The sequence below is a fragment of the Ranitomeya imitator genome, chromosome 1 (assembly GCF_032444005.1).
Source record: "Ranitomeya imitator isolate aRanImi1 chromosome 1, aRanImi1.pri, whole genome shotgun sequence".
NCBI classification, from domain to species: Eukaryota; Metazoa; Chordata; class Amphibia; order Anura; family Dendrobatidae; genus Ranitomeya; species Ranitomeya imitator.
Window position 1 is genome coordinate 96,782,575 of NC_091282.1, and position 26,689 is coordinate 96,809,263.

Genomic DNA, 26,689 nt, shown 5'->3' on the forward strand with positions numbered 1-26,689 from the left:
TAATGGCCCCAAATGATACTCCATACTATATAATGGCCCCATTATGCTCCATACTGTATAATAGCCCCACATGATGCTTCGTACTGTATAATGGCCACACATGATGCTCCATACTGTATAATAGCCCCACATGATGCTTCGTACTGTATAATGGCCACACATTATGCTCCATACTGTAAAATAGCCCCACACGATGCTTCGTACTGTATAATGGCCCCAAATGATGCTGCATACAGTGTACTGGCCCCACGTGATGCTCCATACTGTATAATGGCCACACATGATGCTCCATACTATATAATGGCCACATTATGCTCCATACTGTATAATAGCCCCACATGATGCTTCGTACTGTATAATGGCCACACATGATGCTCCATACTGTATAATGGCCCCAAATGATGCTGCGTACAGTGTACTGGCCCCACGTGATGCTCCATACTGTATAATGGCCACACATGATGCTCCATACTGTATAATGGCCACATTATGCTCCATACTGTATAATAGCCCCACATGATGCTTCGTACTGTATAATGGCCACACATGATGCTGCGTACTGTATAATGGCCACACATGATGCTCCATACTGTATAATGGCCACATTATGCTCCATACTGTATAATGGCCCCACATGATGCTGCGTACAGTATACTTGCCCCACGTGATGGTCCATACAGTATAATGGCACCACACGATGCTGGGTAAAGTATAATGGCCCCACACAATGCTGGGTACAGTATAATGGCCACACATGGTTACCACCACCCCCATCATTGCCTTCTCCATCACTACACACACGCACCTTTCACCGCGCACCCTCGCAGCAGCCGGTAGCTTCCACTTCCACGACGCTGAATGGTGTCATCCAGCTGCACCTGATACGCCACTGATAAAGACCTATCCGTGTCTCCTGTGCCAGTCAGTGTCAGAGCGAGGAGCAATATCTGCTCCGATCCGACTCAGCCAGCGTCTGCTCCGTACACCTCGTACACACGCGGCTCCGCTCCGTTCACCTCGTACACACGCGGCTCCTCCCCATACACCTCGTACACACGCGGCTCCTCCCCGTACACCTCGTACACACGTGGCTCCTCCCCGTACACCTCGTACACACGTGGCTCCTCCCCGTACACCTCGTACACACGCAGCTCCGCTCCGTACACCTCGTACACACGCGGCTCCGCTCCATACACATTGCAAACGCTGCTCCGCTCCGTATACCTTGCACACACATGGCTCCGCTCCGTACACCTCATACACACACGGCTCCTCTCCATACATCTCGTACACACACGGCACTACTCCGTACACCTCGTACACACACCGCTCCGCTCCATACACATTGCACACGCTGCTCTGCTCCGTATACCTTGCACACACGGCTCCGCTCCGTACACCTCATACACACACGGTTCCTCTCCATACATCTCGTACACACACGGCACTACTCCGTACACCTCGTACACACACCGCTCCGCTCCATACACATTGCACACGCTGCTCCGCTCCGTATACCTTGTACACGCATGGCTCTGCACCGCACACCTCGTACACACGTGGCTCCGCTCCGTACACACACGACTCTGCTCCATACACCTTTCACACTCTGCTCCGATCCGCACACCTCGTACACATGCGGCTGTGCTCCGTATACCTCGTACACACACAGCTCCGCTCCGTACACGTCTTACACACACAACTCTGCTCCATACACCTCGTACACACACGGCTCTGCTACATCCACACTGTAAACACCTCCTGACCTCAAACTTACGCTTACCCTCGTCCGGCACCATGGCAACCAGCAGGGTCCTGTACACAGAGGTCCTCCCGATCATGTGACCCCTGACTCCTCCCATCCTGTGACCTCATCACAGCTCCTGTGCGCACAGAGCAGCCAATATGTGGTGTGCTGCTCTGCGGGTGCAGGGACTCAGGGAGCCGACCGGGTGATATTGCAGCACACCTCCCAACCAGTGCGGGACAACTAATGTCCCGCCCAAGATCGCGGGGCTGACTCAAAATCAGGACAGTCCCGCTGGATCCGGGACGGTTGGGAGGTATGCGTCAAGTGATGTGATGCAGTCCAAACATTTTAAAATCAGATGATAATTAGCATTTTAGGACTAATTCTATATTTTATGGTTCCACGTTTTTGTTCCTTCTCATTAGTGGCTTTGGTTGGAAATTACGGAGAGGAAGGGGGAAACAGGTCTCCTGAACAACAAAGACCCAGCCATGCAGATCATCATTTACAGTCACAGAGTTTACCTGTACAGGCTGTTACTATCCTCAAAGTCTTCTTTACCCCATCTTCCCTTCACATCCTCAATTACATGGTTCTTCAAGAACTTCTTTAATAGCTGGATTGTCTGACCTCGAGTTACTTCTGGACCAAAATTTTGGTTACACTGGAGTAGTTCATGCAACCAATCCACAGCTTCAGTCGCAGTGAAACACCGATCATAAGTTTTAAAGTGCAGGCGATGCTTCTTCTGGGTCATTCCCGAGCGGAAAAGTTCAATTGTTTCATTCCACTGCAAGAACAAAAGAAGAATAGAAACTTAACAGGATAAGAAATATTGGTATAATGCAATATATTATAACTTCTTTTCTATGTGGATATCTCATCAAGTAATATAAAAAGTTGTCTGGTCCTCAAAAACCCATAAAAATATATACAGGTGCTTCTCACAAAATTAGAATATCATCAAAAAGTAAATTTATTTCAGTTCTTCAATACGAAAAGTGAAACTCATATCATATAGAGTCATTACAAACAGAGTGATCTATTTCACGTGTTTATTTCTGTTAATGTTCATGATTATGGCTTACAGCCAATGAAAACCCAAAAGTCATTATACTCAGTAAATTAGAATACTTTATAACACCAGCTTGAAAAATTATTTTAAAATCTGAAATGTTGGTCTACTGAAATGTATGTTCAGTAAATGCACTCAATACTTGGTCAGGGCTTCTATTGCATCAATGTGGCGTGGCATGGAGGTGATCAGCCTATGGCACTGCTGAGGTGTTATGGAAGCCCAGGTTGCTTTGATAGCAGACTTCAGCTCATCTGGATTGTTGGGTTTGGTGTCATCTTCCTCTTGACAATATTATCCCATAGATTCTCTATGGGGTTAAGGTCAGGCGAGTTTGCTGGCCAATCAAGCACTGTGATACTGTTGTTTTTAAACCAGGTATTGGTACTTTTGGCAGTGTGGACAGGGGCCAAGTCTCCTGCTGGAGAATGAAATTTCTATCTCTAAAAAGCTTGTTGGCAGAGGGAAGCATGAAGTGCTCTAAAATTTCCTGGTAGACGGCTGTGCGGACTTTGGTCTTGATAAAACACAGTGGACCTACACCAGCAGATGACATGGCTCCACAAACCATCACTGATTGTGGAAACTTCACACTAGACCTCGAGCAGCTTGGATTGTGGCCTCTCCACTCTTCCTCCAGACTCTAGGACCTTGATTTCCAAATGAAATGCAAAATTTACTTTCATCTGAAAACAAAACCTTGGACAATTGAGCAACAGTCCAGTTCTTTTTCTCCTTGGCCCAGGTAACATGCTTCTGGCGTTGTCTATTGGTCATGAGTGGCTTGACACAAGGAATAAAACACTTGTAGCCAATGTCCTGGATACATCTGTGTGTGGTGGCTCTTGAAGCAATGAATCCAGCAGCACTCCACTCCTTGTGAATCTCCCCCCAGATTTTTTAATGACCTTTTCTTAATCCTTTCATGGCTGCAGTTGTTTCCAGTTGCTTATGCACCTTTTTTACCACACTTTTTCCTTCCACTCAACTTTCCATTAATATACTTGGATACAGCACTTTGAACAGCCATCTTCTTTAGCAATAACCTTTTGTGGCTTACCCTCCTTGTGGAGTGTGTCAATGACTGTCTTCTGGACATCTGTCAAGTCAGCAGTCTTCCCCACGATTGTGGAGCTACTGAAACAGACTAAGGACCTTTTTAAATGCTTAGGAAGCCTTTGCAGGTGTTTTTGTCATTTATTCTAATTTACTGAGTTAATGACTTTTGGGTTTTCATTGGCTGTAAGCCATAATCATCAACATTAACAGAAATTAACACTTGAAATAGATCACTCTGTTTGTAAAAACTCTACATAATATGAGTTTCACTTTTAGTATTCAACAACTGTTATAAATTTACTTTTTTATGATATTCTAATTTTTTGAGAAGCATCGGTAGGTTAAACCTGGTGACTGTTTCGCTTTAAAGTGAACCTGTCAGCAGGTTGCGGACCTTATACTGATTAAAATGATACCTGGGTTGAAGAAATCCATCTTGTGGTTGTTTAATCTTTATTTTCAGTTTATGAGATTCTCATGCTCTGTGGCGGGGCTCTGCTTAAATACTCATCCTTATGGGCTTATGACAGGTGACTGATCCCTCAGTGACCCGCCCCTATTTTACATATTTACATACTGAATATAATATGGTTTGGGAAAAAAAAAATCATATTTATCAGGCAGGCGCCTGCGCAGTAGCATGATATGGTGGATAATATGTACCATATATTTTCATTTTATTTAGGCACAGTTTTCTTTAAAAAAAACAAATGTAATCAAAGCACCGCCGATGGCCATGCCTGCGCAGTAGCATTTATAGCGTTCCGATAGATGATAATGCACAGGCACCATCTTGCTAGAGAAAAAAAAAAATAGGCTACACTAAATGGCACCAGCATTGGAGTAGCATCTATTGGAAAGTGATAGATGACACTGTGTAGGTACCGCTGCCATTTTGGTAGAGAAAAAAAAAAATTAGGCTCCATCAGGATGTCACCACCAACGCCTGAATCTATTGGAATGCGATAGATGCTACTGCGCAGGCGCCATCTTTTTTTTTTTGTCTACCAAAATGGCAGAAGTGGTGCCTGAGCAGTAGCATCTATCTGACAGTATTTCTGACAGTGCCGAGCACAATCCTGTTGACAGGTTCCCTTTAGAACCGCATGTTCAGTTACAACCATTTTTACTTAGCTCCAAGGGATCAAAATAAGAGTTTTGGATGGGAGGTCCCTGCCTTTTTCTACAGTTACTTGATAGGACAATTCATAAATCGAGTTATTACATGGGTCACGTCCTATTACAGGACCACGCTGTTATCAGTGAGGCCCTTAGAACGCCCCATTCTCTCACACATGTTAGTAAAGGCAGACGGCACGGCGAGGGGCATGCTGTCATTCACCGGGGGCAATGGGACTGAATGATAAACCTAAATTCAGTGATTAATTCAATACTTTTGCCCATTTGCTGTATATCCTCCTAAGCATGGGTCATCAATATCTTAGTCACCTTTTACAAAATAGGATCAAGTTTACAATACCTGGACCTCAAAAGTAACTACAGTAACTAATAATTCATTTCCTGGGGCTGTTTTAGCTTTCTCAATGGTATAAGCACCATTAAAAGAAAAGGAAACATGAAATTTCTCACCGTGAAATTGAGCCATGAATGCTAAAGATTTCTCCACAGCTTGGTTTCAGTAACACATTGCTCTCTCACCCGTACCCATTGGTCAATTATTAATTAACGTCGGAAAGTGACCCCTGCACCAACAACCACACCACGTACCAGACATCTGCACATGGTGCCAAACCAAACTTCCACTAATCCACCGTTCAATCTGATGGAACCACCAAGATCAAGTTTCCGCCCTGAATAACTTTCAGGCTCATGACCTCATCCAGAGGTCCACCATAAGTCATGCCCAGCACATGACCAGATCACAGGGGTCTCTGACCCCCAACACAACCTCACATTCTCTGAAGATAAACAGTGGAGGTGTCTGGTGAGTGAAGAGGCAAACTCACATTCTACACTTGTATTTTTTGTAAAAACAATGGGACAGGATCAAAGCAAAAGCAGAAAAAGAGTTCAGGAAGAGATACAGCTGACTGTAAGAAAAGGTCTTCATGTGTTCTGCTAAAGTACTTGGAAGGCATGATGTCGATGTAAAAAGTCTACACAACCCTGTTAAAATGCCAGGTTTTTGACATGTAAAAGAAAAAAAATAAGATAAAATAAAAATCACACCAAGAAAAATAGTTTCAGAATTTTTTTCGCCTTTAATGTCACCCAAAATCTGTATAATTCCATTGATAAAAAAAAAATCATTTTGGGAGAGAAAAATAAAATAATAAAACCAAAATGTAAACATTCACTTACAGTATAATTGGGGATGTGGATGTGCTCAGAATTTGCCAATTTTTACATGAAAAAAACTTGACATTTTAACATGGAAGTGTAGACTTTTTATATCCACTGTATATGCAAGTGTACTAGTACGGCTACTTTCACACTAGCAGTGCGTCGGGCCGAGGTTACCGACGCTAGCGTTGTTTGCGCCGCACAATGGGTGCAGCGGATGCAGATTTTCAACGCATCCGCTGCCCCATTGTGAGGTGCGGGGAGGTGGGGGAGGAGTTCCGGCTGCGCATGCGCGGTCGGAAAAAGCGGTCCGTCGGCTGCAAAAAACGTTACATTTAACGTTTTTTGCTCCCGGCGGTCCGCCACAACACGGCGCAACCATCGCAAGACGGTTGCTACGTGTGTCAATACGTCGCAATGCGTCGGTAATGTAACTCTATGGGGCAAAAACACATCCTGCAAACAACTTTGCAGGATACGTTTTTTCCCCTAAACGACGCATTGCGAAGTATTAGAAAAAAAAAGCCAGTGTGAAAGTAGCCTAAAGCCACATTCACATGTTCAGTATATTACAATTTGCAAATGTAAAATTAATAATACAGATAATAAAGTACATTGCCAACAAAGTGCCCCCCAAACAGTATGATGAATTCCTCCTCAGTACCCTCCTCACATATGGTATGATGATGATCCTACGGTCCTCCCCAGCAAAGCATGGTGACCTCAACACAGTATGATGCCCATAATGTGATCCCCACACAGTATAATGGGCTCCACATAATCCTCCATACAGTATAATGGGCTCCACATTAAAAAAAAAAAAAAAAAAAACACTCACCTCTCTGGTCTCGACAGTGCTGTGAAAGTTTTCACTGCTCAGCACAGTAGACGTTAAATAGTGACGTTATCGCGCCGGCTGCGCTGCGACATCAGACGCAGAGAGAGAATGATGGAGGAAGGAACATCAGCTGACAATCTCTCCTCCACCTTTTCTTTCAACTGTATTGGCAGCCAAGATACCGATACAGTTAAAAGTGCAGAGGGCCTTAGAGACTGACCTAGACAACAGAACATGCGCAGTGCTTACATGCCCTTTTCTATCGAGCCTGAAAGCATTGTTTTGAAGCTGACCAGGATCCCCTTAATCTTGGCCAGCTTGAGCGCACTACCTGTAAGTTACGCAGCAATGGTAGTTGATCTCCTACGCAATGATGTGCAAGTTAAAGTGTTACTATATCTACAGCTACAAATGTTTACTTGACTGCTTGTTCTTAGGGTACGTTCTCAAGGTCAGTAAGTGTTGCGGGTCCGACGCTGCGTACATCCGCAGGGTCCAGATGTAACAGCATAGTGGATGAGATTTCAAGAAATCCCATCTCCACTATGCGTCCAGAAACGTCCGCGGCTCACCTGTGGAGACGGATATGTGGCGCGTCTTGCCAGACCGCAGCATTTTTATTTATGTTGCGAAGACGCGAGTCTCGGCAAGATAAATTTCACCCATCCAATGTATTAGAACCGTGCGGAATCACCGCATCCATGAACACATGCGGAATCACGTTCATTCAAAAGCCGGCAGCGCTGTGGACAGAGCAGACATGTGCTGCATTCAAAGTGCTGCCAATTACTGACCGTGGGGACGTAGCCTTACAAGAACTATCCGACGATATGAATTTATGAAGATGGCAATAACTCTAAGATTTAAAGGCATCATTAAACGGTAAGCTGCAGGTTAATACCTGTTAAACCTGTACTCTGCCTTTGACTCAGTGGACCATTCCCTATTACTACAGACCCTCATCTCTTGGTATCACAGACTTGGCCCTATCTTGGACCTCGTCATACGTAACAGATTGGACATTCAGCGTTTCCCACTCACACACCACCTCCTCACCTCGTCCCCTATCTGTCGGAGTCCCCCAAGGTTCAGTTTTAGGACCCCTGCTCTTTTCCATTTACACCTTCGGCCTGGGACAAATCATAGAATCTCACAGCTTTCCGTATCACCTATAAGCTGATGACACACAGATCTACATCTCTGGACCAGATATCACCTCCCTCCTAACCAGAATCCCACAATGTCTATCTGCTATTTCATCCTTCTTCTCTGCTAGATTTCTAAAACTTAACATGGACAAATCAGAATTCATCATCTCTCCCCCATCTCACTCGACTCCCCCAACAGACCTATCCATTAAAGTAAATGGCTGGTCGCTCTCCCCAGTCCCACAAGCTCGCTGCCTCGGGGTAATCCTTGACCCTGATCTCTCCTTCAGACCACATGTCCAAGCCCTGTCCACTTTCTGCTGACTCCAACTCAAAAATATTTCCCGGATCCGTATATTCCTCAACCAACAATCTGCAAAAACACTAGTTCATGCCCTCATCATCTCCTGCCTTGAATACTGTAATCTCCTCCTCTGTGGCCTCCCCTCTCACACTCTCGCACCCCTCCAATCTATTCTAAACTCTGATGCCCGACTAATCTACCTGTCCCCCCGCTATTCCCCACATTCTCCCATCTGTCAATCCCTTCACTGGCTTCCCATTACCCAGAGACTCCAGTTCAAAACCCTAACCATGACATACAAAGCCAACCACAACCTGTGCCCTCCATACATCTGTGACCTCGTCTCCCGATACTTGCCTGCACGCAACCTCCGATCCTCACAAGATCTCCTTCTCTACTCCCCTCTTATCTCCTCTTCCCACAATCGCATACAAGATTTCTCTCACGTATCACCCCTACTCTGGAACTCTCTACCACAGCATATCAGACTCTCGCCTAGCATGGAAACCCTCAAAAGGAACCTGAAGACCTACCTCTTCCGACAAGCCTACAACCTGCAGTAACCACCAATCCACCAAACCTACTGTATTTTCACCCAACCCTTGTAGATTGTGAGCTCTCGCAGGCAGGGTCCTCTCTCCTCCTGTACCAGTCAGGACTTGTATTGCTTAGATTACAGTACTTGTTTTTTTATTATTATTATTATTATGTACACCCCTCCTCACATGTAAAGCGTCATGGAATAAATGGTGCTATATTAATAAATAATAATACTGTTTTAAACAGCCGCTCGCTTTCTGTCATCTGGATGGCACCAGGGCTGTGAACAGTCAGTGTTGTATACTCAGTCAGCATTAAGATATTATACAGCACGTGTGCAGTCAGAAAGTGTTGTATACGATTACAGAGCGCTCATTGGGTGAAGAGTGCTCACTGCACATAGCAAATTACCACTATGGCAGCAAATACAAGTTTCCATATTTATATTCCCAGGAGGGCATTACTTGGCATATACTGGAAAGTCTCCCTATGCCAACATGGCACTCTACACAAAGGAGAAACTTTACCTCTTAGACCTCACATTAAAGGCCTCTCACTCAGTCAAACCAGTTCTCATACTTTGCACTGCTGAGGTGCCAACATCCTGAAACATGTGTCTGCCAATGGAGTTTCTGGTCTGGCTTCTTATCCAAATTCATGTGACAATATCCTTTAAATATAAAGGCACAGATGATTGGCCTCGGGGAGACCAAAACATCCAACACCGCGGAGACACCATCACGTGTTTCTCAACGCAGTGATTCCAGAACACTGCCCCCATCCCTTATGGGAAATATGCAGATGCATGTAAAGAAGCTGCGGAGACACCATCACGTGTTTCTCGACGCAAGCAGTGAATAGCCAGGCCTTTCCCCGGGAAGGAACAACCACGGGAAGGGCAGCATCCTATGAAGGAAAGCCACCTATGCCAAGCATGGTATCCATCCACAGACAGCTGTTTCGGGGTGTTTGCCCCTCATCAGTGTGGAGTAGGAATCTGGCTATTAGGAGCAGTGCCTAGTAAAAAGGCTATAAAGGCACAGATGATTGGCCTCGGGGAGACCAAAACATCCAACACCGCGGAGACACCATCACGTGTTTCTCAACGCAGTGATTCCAGAACACTGCCCCCATCCCTTATGGGAAATATGCAGATGCATGTAAAGAAGCTGCGGAGACACCATCACGTGTTTCTCGACGCAAGCAGTGAATAGCCAGGCCTTTCCCCGGGAAGGAACAACCACGGGAAGGGCAGCATCCTATGAAGGAAAGCCACCTATGCCAAGCATGGTATCCATCCACAGACAGCTGTTTCGGGGTGTTTGCCCCTCATCAGTGTGGAGTAGGAATCTGGCTATTAGGAGCAGTGCCTAGTAAAAAGGCTATAAAGGCACAGATGATTGGCCTCGGGGATACCATGCTTGGCATAGGTGGCTTTCCTTCATAAGATGCTGCCCTTCCCGTGGTTGTTCCTTCCCGGGGAAAGGCCTGGCTATTCACTGCTTGCGTCGAGAAACACGTGATGGTGTCTCCGCAGCTTCTTTACATGCATCTGCATATTTCCCATAAGGGATGGGGGCAGTGTTCTGGAATCACTGCGTTGAGAAACACGTGATGGTGTCTCCGCGGTGTTGGATGTTTTGGTCTCCCCGAGGCCAATCATCTGTGCCTTTATAGCCTTTTTACTAGGCACTGCTCCTAATAGCCAGATTCCTACTCCACACTGATGAGGGGCAAACACCCCGAAACAGCTGTCTGTGGATGGATACCATGCTTGGCATAGGTGGCTTTCCTTCATAGGATGCTGCCCTTCCCGTGGTTGTTCCTTCCCGGGGAAAGGCCTGGCTATTCACTGCTTGCGTCGAGAAACACGTGATGGTGTCTCCGCAGCTTCTTTACATGCATCTGCATATTTCCCATAAGGGATGGGGGCAGTGTTCTGGAATCACTGCGTTGAGAAACACGTGATGGTGTCTCCGCGGTGTTGGATGTTTTGGTCTCCCTGAGGCCAATCATCTGTGCCTTTATAGCCTTTTTACTAGGCACTGCTCCTAATAGCCAGATTCCTACTCCACACTGATGAGGGGCAAACACCCCGAAACAGCTGTCTGTGGATGGATACCATGCTTGGCATAGGTGGCTTTCCTTCATAGGATGCTGCCCTTCCCGTGGTTGTTCCTTCCCGGGCAAAGGCCTGGCTATTCACTGCTTGCGTCGAGAAACACGTGATGGTGTCTCCGCAGCTTCTTTACATGCAATATCCTTTAAATAGTCAATATTGACTTTCAAAGATTCCTACTGTACTTCCCATAGGTGGCACTAGAGTTCCTGCCCTTTCTTTTTCTCTTTGAAGAGACTATTTGCATACAGCAATCTCCTATACACGGACACTTTACTCTGGGAAATGATTGCTTCATTTGGAGAGCCTGTCCTTAAAAAGTAGTTGTCAGCTTATAATAAAAAATAGTTTGCTGAATCAGTATATAAACGGCATAAACAAAAAGGACTCAATGTATACAATGCTTGTGGGGCCATGTATACACAGACGTCAGTAGGTCATGGAGCACACATTGCTAGAGGCAAGGGTCACTATGGTTTATATAGTGGGTGCACTGTAAAGATAAGGAAGATGAACTCATCAATTATATGTCAGACTAATCTACATTTTCCTAGTGGTAAATGGAAAGAGAAAAAAAAAAGTTTACCATTCCTTTTACAACACTATTGTATAAAAACACAATCTTGGCAAAAAGGTGGTGGGAGTTTTTTAAATTTTGTTCTTTCCTTTTTTTTTTTGTCCAAAATAGAGCTTAAAAGTCATTCAAGAGTTTAAGAAATGAAAGGAAGCATCTAATAATATTGATTAAAAAAAAAAAAATAATAACCTGTAGTCGTGGCCATGCATGAGCCCTGCCACTGCAATCACACAAAGGGACTTTAGGACCAATACATTCAGAATCAATGTGGGCCCCAACAGATGCACGACCAGGAATCACACACCTATAGGCTATGTGCACACGTTGCGGATTTTGCTGCGGATCCACAGCAGTTTTCCATGTGTTGTACAGTACCATGTAAACCTATGGAAAACAAAATCCGCATTGCCCATGGTGCGGAAAATACCGCGCGGAAACGCTGCGGTTTATTTTCCGCAGCATGTCAATTATTTGTGCGGATTCCGCAGCGGTTTACATCTGCTCCTCAATAGGAATCCGCAGGTGTAATCCGCAGGAAATCCATGATAAATCCGCAGGTAAAACGCATTGCGGATTTTGCAAAAACGATGCGGAAAAATCCACACACGAATCCGCAACGTGTGCACTTAGCCTTACTGTGAAAAGGTGAGGAAAACCCCTTCGCGACAACCTTTATACAGGGATTGTCGGTCTAAAATGACGAGTCTGGAATTACTCTATGTGACTGCAGACTTGTGAATCCTCAGAGCACGCAATGTGAGCTGTGAGGATTTGACGATGTCGGCGGTCACGTTACCGCAAGTATGCGATATGCATACTCCCGTCCAGAACCCGACTGGACTGTTCCCGGCCTCACACAATGCGCTTGTTCTGAGTGTGACTGAAAATGTCTATTCCGGTCGGGTTCTGGCCAGGAATATGCATATCGCATACATGCGGCAACGTGACCACCATTCCTGGTGCTGGCGAATCCTCACAGTGTACATTGTGTGCGCTGGGAGGAATCACAAGTCTGCAGTCACTTTGGACAGGACAAGCCCTTTTACCCAGCCCAATTATTCAAAATCTTTATGCAGCAATAACTCTAATGTTTTAACATGTCCCAGTGATTCGGAGTTAGATTTTTCATGGGACATATTAGTTTATCCTAGCAGAAAATTTAGGTCGATGTTTTGTGTTTATTTATAAAAAATATTGTAAACGTCACAAAAACGTGAAACATTTTGCAACATTCCAACTATTTTTAAGCCAGACAGTTCCTTTATTTTGATTAGATATTAACCCCTTCCCGACCCATGACGCCACGTAGGCGTCATGAAAGTCGGTGCCAATCCGACCCATGACGCCTATGTGGCGTCATGGAAAGATCGCGTCCCTGCAGATCGGGTGAAAGGGTTAACTCCCATTTCACCCGATCTGCAGGGACAGGGGGAGTGGTAGTTTAGCCTAGGGGGGGTGGCTTCACCCCCCCCGTGGCTACGATCGCTCTGATTGGCTGTTGAAAGTGAAACTGCCAATCAGAGCGATTTGTAATATTTCACCTATTATAACGGGTGAAATATTACAATCCAGCCATGGCCGATGCTGCAATATCATCGGCCATGGCTGGAAACACTAATGTGCCCCCACCCCACCCCACCGATCGCCCCCCCAGCCCCCCGATCTGGCCGGTACACTGCTCCGGCTCCCCTCCGTCCAGTGCTCCGCTCCCCCCCGTGCTCTTGTCCGCTCCCCCCGTGCTCCAATCACCCTCCCGTGCTCCCATCACCCCCCCTGCACTCCGATCCACCCCCCCCGGTGCTCCATTCCACCCCCCCGTGCTCCATTCCAGCCCCCCCATGCTCCGTTCCACGCCCCCCGTGCTCCGCTCCACCCCTCCCGCGCTCCGATTCCCCCCCGTGCTCCGATCCCCCCCCCCGTGGTCCCCCCCACCCCATCATACTTACCGATCCAGCCGGGGTCCCGTCCGTCATCTCCCTGGGCGCCGCCATCTTCCAAAATGGCGGGCACATGCGCAGTGCGCCCGCCGAATCTGCCGGCCGGAAGATTCGTTCCAAAGTGCATTTGGATCACTGAGATAGATTATATCTCAGTGATCAAAATAAAAAAAATAATAAATGACCCCCCCCCCTTTGTCACCCCCATAGGTAGGGACAAAAAAAAATAAAGAAATTTTTTTTTCCACTAATGTTAGAATAGGGTTAGGGTTAGGGGTAGGGTTAGGGTTAGGGGTAGGGTTAGGGTTAGGGGTAGGGGTAGGGTTAGGGGTAGGGTTAGGGTTAGGGGTAGGGTTAGGGGTAGGGTTAGGGTTAGGGGTAGGGTTAGGGCTAGGGTTAGGGTTAGGGCTAGGGTTAGGGTTTCGGTATGTGCACACGTATTCTGGTCCTCTGCGGATTTTTCCGCTGCGGATTTGATAAATCCGCAGTGCTAAACCGCTGCGGATTTATGGCGGATTTACCGCGTTTTTTCCGCACAAAGAAGTGACATGCTGCGGAATGTAAACCGCTGCTTTTCCGTGCAGTTTTTCCGCAGCATGTGTACAGCGATTTTTGTTTCCCGTAGGTTTACATTGAACTGTAAACTCATGGGAAACTGCTGCGGATCCGCAGCGTTTTCCGCAGCGTGTGCACATACCTTTAGAATTAGGCTATGTGCACACTGTGCGGATTTGGCTGCGGATTGGCCGCTGCGGATTCGCAGCAGTGTTCCATCAGGTTTACAGTACCATGTAAACATATGAAAAACCAAATCCGCTGTGCCCATGGTGCAGAAAATACCGCGCGGAAACGCTGCGTTGTATTTTCCGCAGCATGTCAATTCTTTGTGCGGATTCCGCAGCGTTTTACACCTGTTCCTCAATAGGAATCCGCAGGTGAAATCCGCACAAAAAACACTGGAAATCCGCGGAAAATCCGCAGGTAAAACGCAGTGCCTTTTACCCGCGGATTTTTCAAAAATGGTGCGGAAATATCTCACACGAATCCGCAACGTGGGCACATAGCCTTAGGGTTAGGGTTGGAATTAGGGTTGTGGTTAGGGTTGTGATTAGGGTTATGGCTGCAGTTGGGATTAGGGCTAGGGGTGTGTTGGGGTTAGTGTTGGAGGTAGAATTGAGGGGTTACCACTGTTTAGGCACATCAGGGGTCTCCAAACGCAACATGGCGCCACCATTGATTCCAGCCAATCTCGTATTCAAAAAGTCAAATGGTGCTCCCTCAATTCCGAGCCCTGACGTGTGCCCAAACAGTGGTTTACCCCCACATATGGGGTACCAGCATACTCAGGACAAACTGCGCAACAATTACTGGGGTCCAATTTCTCCTGTTACCCTTGTGAATCTAAAAAAATGCTTGCTAAAACATAATTTTTGAGGAAAGAAAAATGATTTTTTATTTTCACGGCTCTGCGTTGTAAACGTCTGTGAAGCACTTGGGGGTTCAAAGTGCTCACCACATATCTAGATAAGTTCCTTGGGGGGTCTAGTTTCTAAAATGGGGTCACTTGTGGGGGTTTCTACTGTTTAGGCACACCAGGAGCTCTGCAAACGCAACGTGACACCCGCAGACCATTCCATCAAAGTCTGCATTTCAAAAGTCACTACTTCCCTTCTGAGCCCCGACGTGTGCCCAAACAGTGGTTTACCCCCACTCATGGGGTGTCAGCGTACTCAGGAGAAACTGGACAACAACTTTTGGGGTCCAATTTCTCCTGTAACCCTTGGGAAAATAAAAAATTCTGGGCTAAATAATTATTTTTGAGGAAAGAAAACGTATTTATTATTTTCACGGCTCTGCATTATAAACTTCTATGAAGCACTTGGGGGTTCAAAGTGCTCACCACACATCTAGATAAGTTCCTTTCGGGGTCTAGTTTCCAAAATGGGGTCACTTGTGGGGGGTTTCTACTGTTTAGGCACATCAGGGGCTCTGCAAACGCAACGTGACGCCCGCAGAGCATTCCATCAAAGTCTGCATTTCAAAACGTCACTAGTACTTCAATTCCAAGCCCCGGCATGTGCCCAAACAGTAGTTTACCCCCACATATGGGGTATCACCGTACTCAGGAGAAACTGGACAACAAATATTGGGGTCAAATTTCTCCTGTTACCCTTGGGAAAATTAAAAAATTCTGGGCTAAATAATTATTTTTGAGGAAAGAAAACGTATTTATTATTTTCACGGCTCTGCATTATAAACTTCTATGAAGCACTTGGGGGTTCAAAGTGCTCACCACACATCTAGATAAGTTCCTTTCGGGGTCTAGTTTCCAAAATGGGGTCACTTGTGGGGGGTTTCTACTGTTTAGGCACATCAGGGGCTCTGCAAACGCAACGTGACGCCCGCAGAGCATTCCATCAAAGTCTGCATTTCAAAACGTCACTAGTACTTCAATTCCAAGCCCCGGCATGTGCCCAAACAGTAGTTTACCCCCACATATGGGGTATCACCGTACTCAGGAGAAACTGGACAACAAATATTGGGGTCAAATTTCTCCTGTTACCCTTGGGAAAATAAAAAATTGCAGGCTAAAAGATCATTTTTGAGAAAATAATTTTTTTTTTTTATTTTCATGGCTCTGCGTTATAAACTTCTGTGAAGCACTTGGGGGTTCAAAGTCCTCACCACACATCTAGATTAGTTCCTTTGGGGGTCTAGTTTCCAAAATGGTGTCATTTCTGGGGGATCTCCAATGTTTAGGCACACAGGGGCTCTCCAAACGTGACATGGTGTCCGCTAATGAATGGAGCTAATTTTCCATTTAAAAAGCCAAATGGCGTGCCATCCCTTCCGAGCCCTGCCGTGCGCCCAAACAGTGGTTTACCCCCACATATGGGGTATCAGCGTACTCAGGACAAACTGGACAACAATATTTGGGGTCCAATTTCTCCTATTATCCTTGGCAAAATAGGAAATTCCAGGCTAAAAAATCATTTTTGAGGAAAGAAAAATTATTTTTTATTTTCATGGCTCTGCGTTATAAACTTCTGTGAAGCACCTGGGGGTTTAAAGTGCTCAATATGCATCTAGATAAGTTCCTTGGGGGGTCTAGTTTCCAAAATGGGGTCACTTGTGGGGGAGCTCCAATGTTTAGGCACACAGGGGCTCTCCAAACGCGACATGGTGTCCGCTAACAATTGGAGCTAATTTTCCATTCAAAAAGTCAAATGGCGCGCCTTTCCTTCCGAGCCCTGCCGAGTGCCCAAACAGTGGTTTACCCCCACATATGAGGTATCGGCGTACTCGGGAGAAATTGCCCAACAAATTTTATGATCCATTTTATCCTACTGCCCATGTGAAAATGAAAAAATTGAGGCGAAAAGAATTTTTTTGTGAAAAAAAAGTACTTTTTCATTTTTACAGATCAATTTGTGAAGCACCTGAGGGTTTAAAGTGCTCACTAGGCATCTAAATAAGTTCCTTGGGGGGTCTAGTTTCCAAAATGGGGTCACTTGTGGGGGAGCGCCAATGTTTAGGCACACAGGAGCTATCCAAACACGACATGGTGTCCGCTAACGATGGAAATAATTTTTCATTCAAAAAGTCAAATGGCGCTCCTTCCCTTCCGAGCCTTACCATGTGCCCAAACAGTGGTTTACCCCCACATGTGAGGTATTGGTGTACTCAGGAGAAATTGCCCAACACATTTTAGGATCCATTTTATCCTGTTGCCCATGTGAAAATGAAAAAATTGAGGCTAAAAGAATTTTTTTGTGAAAAAAAAGTACTTTTTCATTTTTACGGATCAATTTGTGAAGCACCTGGGGGTTCAAAGTGCTCACTATGCATCTAGATAAGTTCCTTGGGGCGTCTAGTTTCCAAAATGGGGTCACTTGTGGGGGAGCTCCAATTTTTAGGCACACGGGGGCTCTCCAAACGTGACATGGTGTCCGCTAAAGAGTGGAGCCAATTTTTGATTCAAAAAGTCAAATGGCGCTCCTTCCCTTCCAAGCCCTGCCGTGCGCCCAAACAGTGGTTTACCCCCACATATGAGGTATCAGCGTACTCAGGACAAATTGGACAACAACTTTTGTGGTTCAGTTTCTCCTTTTACCATTGGGAAAATAAAAAAATTGTTGCTAAAAGATAATTTTTGTGACTAAAAAGTGAAATGTTCATTTTTTCCTTCCATGTTGCTTCTGCTGCTGTGAAGCACCTGAAGGGTTAATAAACTTCTTGAATGTGGTTTTGAGTACCTTGAGGGGTGCAGTTTTTAGAATGGTGTCACTTTTGGGTATTTTCAGCCATATAGACCCCTCAAACTGACTTCAAATGTGAGGTGGTCCCTAAAAAAAATGGTTTTGTAAATTTCGTTGTAAAAATGACAAATCGCTGGTCAAATTTTAACCCTTATAACTTCCTAACAAAAAAAAATTTTGTTTCCAAAATTGTGCTGATGTAAAGTAAACATGTGGGAAATGTTATTTATTAACTATTTTGTGTCACATATCTCTCTGGTTTAACAGAATAAAAATTCAAAATGTGAAAATTGCGAAATTTCAAAATTTTCGCCAAATTTCCATTTTTATCACAAATAAACGCAGAATTTATTGACCTAAATTTACCACTAACATGAAGCCCAATATGTCACGAAAAAACAATCTCAGAACCGCTAGGATCCGTTGAAGCGTTCCTGAGTTATTACCTCATAAAAGGACATTGGTCAGAATTGCAAAAAACGGCAAGGTCTTTAAGGTCAAAATAGGCTGGGTCATGAAGGGGTTAAAGGTGTTAACAGTTTTGCGGCAATTCTTTTTTCTCTTTTGCATAAAATTTACGGTAATTTTTTTTTTTTTAAGGACCTAGTTTTGTAGTGACTGAGGGTGTATATATTTGATATCACCCAAAGATAATGTTGTGAAAAAAAATTAAACCTTTCAGGTGCTTCGTAGGAGTTACCCCAATACGGAATTAATAATTATATTATTTTCACTAACATTCTAACAAGCTGGTACACACTGTGGCCTCATGTTACCATGACAACCATCAGGACCCCACAGTGTTTAAAGACGTAGCCTCCTCCACCTGTCAACCCATCTAGATGTCATTGTCACTATTCAAGGGGGTTAAAGGGCCATGATTGATGCTACACTGATCACGGCTGATCCAGCAGGATGTCAGCTATACACTATACCACACCAGCTGCATTTTTGTATATGTAGGGGGGACTATTCTGTGTTTCATCACGTTAGTATAAAGACATATTGGTCATTATTGGTTAATCATTGCAGAAATTAAAAAGTCTCACTTTTTCTAAGATCTCCCTTTGCTGTCAGTGAATGGGGTCAGTGGTGTTTACAGCCAGAGGATGAATATCCCTACAGACCTGGCTCTTGTTAGAGCAGGATGCCTATGTCAGCTTAGGGTGCGGCACTTCTGTGGCATTATCCGAGATTTAAGCAAAATCCTCATGATAAAATGTTTTTTGGGCATTTTTTCCAATGCAACACATAAGAGGGTCAATCGGCCTGTACATGTAAGAGGCATAAAACACATTCCTCTACACAATAATAATAATAATAATAATAATAATTTTTATTTATATAGCGCCAACATATTCCGCAGCGCTTTACAAATTATAGAGGGGACTTGTACATACAATAGACATTACAGCATAACAGAAATACAGTTCAAAACAGATACCAAGAGGAGTGAGGGCCCTGCTCGTAAGCTTACAAACTATGAGGAAAAGGGGAGACACGAGAGGTGGATGGTAACAATTGCTATAGTTATTCGGACCAGCCATAGTGTAAGGCTTGGGTGTTCATGTAAAGCTGCATGAACCAGTTAATTAATTTTTTTTTTTTTTAATATAGGCCACACAGGGATCGTTAGGTTAATGCATTGAGGCGGTAGGCCAGTCTGAACAAATGAGTTTTTAGGGCACGCTTAAAACTGTGGGGATTGGGGATTAATCGTATTATCCTAGGTAGTGCATTCCAAAGAATCGGCGCAGCACGTGTAAAGTCTTGGAGACGGGAGTGGGAGGTTCTGATTATTGAGGATGCTAACCTGAGGTCATCAGCGGAGCGGAGGGCACGGGTAGGGTGGTAGACTGAGACCAGAGAGGAGATGTAGGGTGGTGCTGAGCCATGGAGTGCTTTGTGGATGAGGGTAGTAGTTTTGTACTGGATTCTTGAGTGGATGGGTAACCAGTGTAATGACTGGCACAAGGTAGAGGCATCGGTGTAACGGTTGGTGAGGAATATGATCCTGGCAGCAGCATTCAGGACAGATTGGAGCGGGGAGAGTTTGGTAAGAGGGAGGCCGATTAGTAGAGAGTTACAATAGTCCAGACGAGAATGAATAAGTGAAACAGTAAGAGTTTTTGCAGAGTCGAAAGTAAGAAAAGGGCGAATTCTAGAAATGTTTTTGAGATGCAGGTAAGAAGAGCGAGCCAGTGATCGGATGTGGGGGGTGAATGAAAGGTCAGAATCAAGGATGACCCCAAGGCAGCGGGCATGTTGCTTTGGAGTAATGGTGGAACCGCAAACGGAGATGGCAATGTCAGGCAAAGGTAGGTTAGTAGAGGGAGAAAACACGAGGAGTTCAGTTTTTGACAGGTTTAGTTTCAGATAGAGGGAGGACATGATGCTAGAGACAGCGGTAAGACAATCACTGGTGTTTTCTAATAAGGCAGGCGTGAGATCAGGAGAAGAAGTGTATAGTTGGGTGTCGTCAGCATAGAGATGGTACTGGAAGCCAAATCTACTGATTGTTTGTCCAATAGGGGCAGTATACAAAGAGAAGAGGAGGGGGCCTAGGACTGATCCTTGAGGAACCCCAACAGTAAGGGGAAGGTGAGAGGAGGAGGAACCAGCGAAACATACAGTGAAGGATCGGTCAGAGAGATAGGAGGAGAACCAGGAGAGAACGGTGTCCTTGAGGCCGATGGAGCGGAGCATAGTGAGGAGGAGCTGATGATCCACAGTATCAAATGCTGCAGAGAGATCCAAGAGAATTAGCATGGAGTAGTGACCATTAGATTTAGCTGTTAGTAGGTCATTAGAGACTTTAGTGAGGGCAGTTTCAGTAGAGTGTAAAGAGCGGAAACCAGATTGAAGAGGGTCGAGAAGAGAGTTATCTGAGAGATAGCGGGTAAGACGGGAGTGGACCAGGCGTTCGAGGAGTTTAGAGATGAAGGGAAGATTAGAGACAGGTCTATAATTAGCGGCACAGTTTTGGTCGAGGGATGGTTTTTTAAGTAATGGATGTATGATGGCATGCTTAAATGAGGAGGGAAAAATACCGGAAGTGAGGGAAAGGTTGAATATTTTTGTTAGGTGAGAGGTGACAGCCGGGGAAAGGGACTGGAGGAAATGTGACGGAATGGGGTCACTGGTGCAAGTGGTCGGGCGAGAAGATGCAAGGAGCCTGCTTACTTCTTCTTCTGTAACTGGTTCAAAGTCAGAGAGTGAACTAGATGCAGTGGGGGAGGGAGGACAGTGCATGGTATGAAGAGATTGGGAGATGATTTCCTGTCGAATATGGTCAATTTTTTCTTTGAAGTAATTGGCCAGATCGTCAGCACGGAGATCCGTGGTTGGGGCCTGCTCTCTTGGGTTGAGTAGGGACTGGAACGTGTCAAAGAGACGTTTAGGGTTATTGGACAGGGAGGTGATGAGGGTGTTGAAGTAGGTTTGTTTGGAGAGGTGAAGGGCAGAATTGTATGTCTTTAGCATGAACTTATAATGGATGAAATCTTCGGGTAGATTAGATTTTCTCCACAGACGTTCTGCGCACCTGGAGCACCGCTGCAGGAAACGTGTTTGCAGCGTGTGCCACGGTTGTTGCCGTCTGTGCCGAGTTGTTTTATGTATAGGAGGAGCAGCTTCATCCAGGGCACTTTGCAGGGTTTCATTGTAATGCTTCAGAGCAGAATCAGGACATGAGATGGAGGAGATTGGGGCCAATGAGGACTGCAAGTTCTTCATAAGTTCCTGGGTGTTAATGGCCTGTATGTTTCTATAAGTGTGGAAAGTGGGGGTGACCTGAGCGGGATGGCAGTTCTTGATAGAGAATGAAAGAAGGTGGTGGTCAGAGAGTGGGAGAGGGGAGTTTGTGAAATCATCCACTGAGCAAAGCCGGGAGAAGACCAAGTCAAGGGAGTTTCCATCTTCATGTGTTGGCGAGTTAGTATGCTGCGAAATGAAAGACTAGAAACGTGCAGGAACTTGTAATAGCAGAAGTGGAGGATTCACAGCCAAGAATCTGCGGAGACACCAGGGTATGATTAGTGACAGGAAATCGCCAAACCACAACTGGTGCAGAGAAGTGTCCTCCACCCAGGAACATGTCATCTACACGGAAGAACGGCCATCGGATGATTGTATGAGCCGCACAATGGTTGTGCTGCTGGTCCGAACTCTGTGGTCTCAGATGACTGAAGGTGCCCAGCAATCCGGCCAGCTTCAGAGCGCTGCTTGCAAGCTATATAGCTTGTAATCACGAGCTCCTTGCCTAGGAAATAAGCACTAGACTATAACGTTGTGGAATTGGAGAGGATTATTAATAAGAGGTAAATTGCATACAATTTGTCCATGTAATAACATGAGATAACCCCTTTAAGATATTGATGATCCATCCTTCGAACAGGTCACCAATATTCGATCAGAGGGCCGACACACGGCACCTCCACTGAGCAGACGTTTTCAGCTCCAGCAGCGCGGGATGTAAACACAACAGCCGAGATTCATCAGAGCAGTTATGGCAAAATTCTGGAATAAAACGCTATGAAAAGTTGTAATTTTGGGAGGCAAAAGATTTGCAACTTTCACACAGCTTTGGAAAAATTGACAACGTTCTGTGGCCACTGAAATGAAGCTGCCAATCAGTGGTGGGGGTTACACAGAGCAGGAGGACTAAATGGCACTAGACAACTAGTCCTCTAGGGATAATCTCCTGCTGCTAAAACACTGATTTTATGGAAACTGCAACAAGCAGCCAAGTAACATTACTGGGAATCAGGGTCTCTGTCCCTACATTATGTTGCTCTGAGATTACATAAAAACTTGCTGACAGATTCCATTAAAGGGAACCTGTCAAATTGGAACTGTCAAAAGTAGAGAAAGCAGATACATGACTGCATAAATGAACTGACCATCGAGGCACGACAAGACAGAACAACCACAACATGGCCAGAAAACGCAGCTGCAAAGAGTCTTTTACCAACATTTTTTTGCCATGCTTGCAGCAATGAACGTGAATGCGAAACAGTTCTTTCAGCTGCAAAACTGAGTGAAAGATTGTGAGGAGTGCATAAATATATATATATATATATATTTATTTCCCCACCCCCTTCACAGTGACCACCTTGCAGTATAAACTAAAGGATCTTGACCATGTCATGTTCGTTGCCTTTCCCCATTTATACAACATTTTACAACCATTGAGTGAAGTAATCACAAGACTCCTATCTCTGGCATCACAGGAAGGGCGCATATCCCATAGCACAGCGGCCGGAAAGCAGAGCGGTGACGTCACCGCTCTGCTTTCCGGCTGCCCGGCGCTCACAGCCAGAGCAGAGAAGCAGAGCGCCGGGGACAGACAGCGGTAGGTAAGTATGTAGTGGTTGTTTTTTTTACTTTAACGATGGTAACCAGGGTAAACATCGGGTTACTAAGCGCGGCCCTGCGCTTAGTAACCCGATGTTTACCCTGGTTACCGGCATCGTTGGTCGCTGGAGAGATGTCTGTGTGACAGCTCTCCAGCGACCAAACAGCGACGCTGCAGCGATCCGGATCGTTGTCGGTATCGCTGCAGCGTCGCTTAGTGTGACGGTACCTTAAGTGTAACATTCACACTGCACAGTGTCACAACCTGAGGCTCCGCAGCCAGAGCAGACCTGACACTATGGAACATGAAACAGAGTATAGATATCACAAGAAGAGTGCTGCCCCCGAATCTGCTCCTGGCCCCCATATATCTGCTTGTGCACCCCTCACATCTGCTCCAGCGTCCCCCTCATCTGCTCCAACGTCCCCCTCATCTGCTCCAACGTCCCCCTCATCTGCTCCAGCGTCCCCCTCATCTGCTCCTGTGCTCCCCACATCTGCTCCAGCGTCCCCCTCATCTGCTCCAGCGTCCACCTCATCTGCTCCAGCGTCCCCCCATCTGCTCCAGCGTCCCCCACATCTGCTACAGCGTCCCTCTCATCTGCTCCTGCGTCCTCCACATCTGCTCCAGCGTCCCCCCCATCTGTTCCAGCGTCCCCCACATCTGCTACAGCGTCCCTCTCATCTGCTCCAGCGTCCCCCTCATCTGCTCCAGCGTCCCCCACATCTGCTCCAGCGTCCCCCACATCTGCTACAGCGTCCCCCACATCTGCTACAGCGTCCCCCACATCTGCTACAGCGTCCCCCACATCTGCTACAGCGTCCCCCACATCTGCTACAGCGTCCCCCACATCTGCTACTGCGCCCCCTCATCTGCTCCTGCGCTCCCCACATCTGCTCCTGCGTCCCCCACATCTGCTACAGCGTCCCCCACATCTGCTAAAGCGTCCCTCTCATCTGCTCCTGCGTCCCCCTCATCTGCTCCAGCGTCCCTCTCATCTGCTACTGCGCCCCCTCATCTGCTCCTGCGCTCCCCACATCTGCTCCAGCGCCCCCCACATCTGCTACAGCGCCCCCCACATCTGCTACAGCGTCCCCCACATCTGCTCCAGCGTCCCCCACATCTGCTCCAGCGTCCCCCACATCTGCTCCTGCGTCTCCCACATCTGCTCCTGCGTCCCCCCACATCTGCTACAGCGTCTCCCACATCTGCTCCTGCGCTCCCCACATCTGCTCCTGCGTCCCCCACATCTGCTCCTGCGTCCCCCACATCTGCTCCTGCGTCCCCCCACATCTGCTACAGCGTCCCCCACATCTGCTACAGCGTCCCCCACATCTGCTACAGCGTCCCCCACATCTGCTCCTGCACTCCCCACATCTGCTCCTGCGTTCCCCACATCTGCTCCTGCGTCCCCCACATCTGCTCCTGCGTCCCCCACATCTGCTCCTGCGTCCCCCACATCTGCTCCTGCGTCCCCCACATCTGCTCCTGCGTCCCCCACATCTGCTACAGCGTCCCCCACATCTGCTCCAGCGTCCCCCTCATCTGCTCCAGCGTCCCCCTCATCTGCTCCAGCGTCCCCCTCATCTGCTCCAGCGTCCCCCTCATCTGCTCCAGCGTCCCCCACATCTGCTCCAGCGTCCCCCACATCTGCTCCAGCGTCCCCCACATCTGCTCCAGCGTCCCCCTCATCTGCTCCAGCGTCCCCCTCATCTGCTCCAGCGTCCCCCTCATCTGCTCCAGCGTCCCCCTCATCTGCTCCAGCGTCCCCCACATCTGCTCCAGCGTCCTCCACATCTGCTCCAGCGCCCCCTCATCTGCTCCAGCGTCCCCCTCATCTGCTCCAGCGTCCCCCACATCTGCTCCAGCGTCCCCCACATCTGCTACAGCGTCCCCCTCATCTGCTCCAGCGTCCCCCTCATCTGCTCCAGCGTCCCCCTCATCTGCTCCAGCGTCCCCCTCATCTGCTCCAGCGTCCCCCTCATCTGCTCCAGCGTCCCCCTCATCTGCTCCAGCGTCCCCCACATCTGCTCCAGCGTCCTCCACATCTGCTCCAGCGCCCCCTCATCTGCTCCAGCGTCCCCCTCATCTGCTCCAGCGTCCCCCTCATCTGCTCCAGCGTCCCCCACATCTGCTCCAGCGTCCTCCACATCTGCTCCAGCGTCCCCCTCATCTGCTCCAGCGTCCCCCACATCTGCTCCAGCGTCCCCCTCATCTGCTCCAGCGTCCTCCACATCTGCTCCTGCGTCCCCCCCATCTGCTCCAGCGTCCTCCACATCTGCTCCAGCGTCCCCCACATCTGCTCCAGCGTCCTCCACATCTGCTCCAGCGTCCCCCTCATCTGCTCCAGCGTCCCCCTCATCTGCTCCAGCGTCCCCCTCATCTGCTCCAGCGTCCTCCACATCTGCTCCAGCGCCCCCCACATCTGCTCCAGCGTCCTCCACATCTGCTCCAGCGTCCCCCCCATCTGCTCCTGCGTCCTCCACATCTGCTCCAGCGCCCCCCACATCTGCTCCAGCGTCCTCCACATCTGCTCCAGCGTCCCCCTCATCTGCTCCTGCGTCCCCCACATCTGCTGCTGACCACAGGAGGACAACCCGTTCCCCTCTCTCTCTATATATATCTACACTATGACGTCACCACAGCTCTGTGTACAGTCGTCAGGACGCTGTATAGGAATGCGCACTATACAGAGGACACATTCCCATGCAGCCTCCCGACGAGTGGGCTCCTTCCCTCACACCAGGCAGTGCCCGGGGATGACGCAGCTCTCACCAGCTTGGTCGCTCTGTACGGGCCCGGGCCTATGATGCGGTGCTCCATGCCCCCGGTGCGGCCCGGCCGCGTCTCCCCGGTGCTGCTGTGTTTCCAGGAGACGAGAGAAGTTTGAATCTTGTACCTGTAGGACTTTAGGCCGCCTATTGGCTGTGGTGACACCACGTGACGGCTCTGGGGAGGGATGCGGCAGTCACAATACGGAGGAGGAGGAGGGTGAGTGCGGGGGGCCTGTACCTGCGGATAATTGCGGACTGGGGGGAGGCTATACCTGTGGAGAATATAAACTGTGCAGGGGGCTTGTATCTGTGGAGAATATAAACTGTGCTGTCACTGCTGTGCAGAGGGCTTGTACCTGTGGGTAATGCAGAATGGGGGGCAGGGGCTGTGTGCAGGGGGCTTGTACCTGTGGGTAATGCAGAATGGGGGGCAGGGGCTGTGTGCAGGGGGCTTGTACCTGTGGGTAATGCAGAATGGGGGCAGGGGGCTTGTACCTGTGGGTAATGCAGAATGGGGGCAGGGGCTGTGTGCAGGGGACTTGTACCTGTGGGTAATGCAGAATGGGGACAGGGGGCTTGTAGATGTGGGTAATGCAGAATAAGGGGCAGGGGGCTTGTACCTGTGGGTAATGCAGAATGGGGACAGGGG

The 26,689-nt window shown here is 47.5% G+C and overlaps 1 protein-coding gene across 4 annotated transcripts in view; it reads right to left on the bottom strand.

Moving 5' to 3' along the window:
- Positions 1-26,171, bottom strand: part of DEPDC1B (DEP domain containing 1B) — a 98,845-nt gene extending 72,674 nt beyond the window's left edge. For all 4 annotated transcript variants that reach the window (XM_069749042.1, XM_069749035.1, XM_069749026.1 and 1 more), the window contains exons 1-2: positions 26,042-26,171; positions 2,275-2,540 (exon numbers count right to left, since the gene is read on the bottom strand). In XM_069749042.1, coding sequence (XP_069605143.1) covers positions 2,275-2,540; positions 26,042-26,089 — 314 coding nt within the window. In that variant the 5' untranslated portion in view covers positions 26,090-26,171. The remainder of the gene's footprint in view (positions 1-2,274; positions 2,541-26,041) is intronic.
- Between the last annotated feature and the right edge of the window lie 518 nt (positions 26,172-26,689).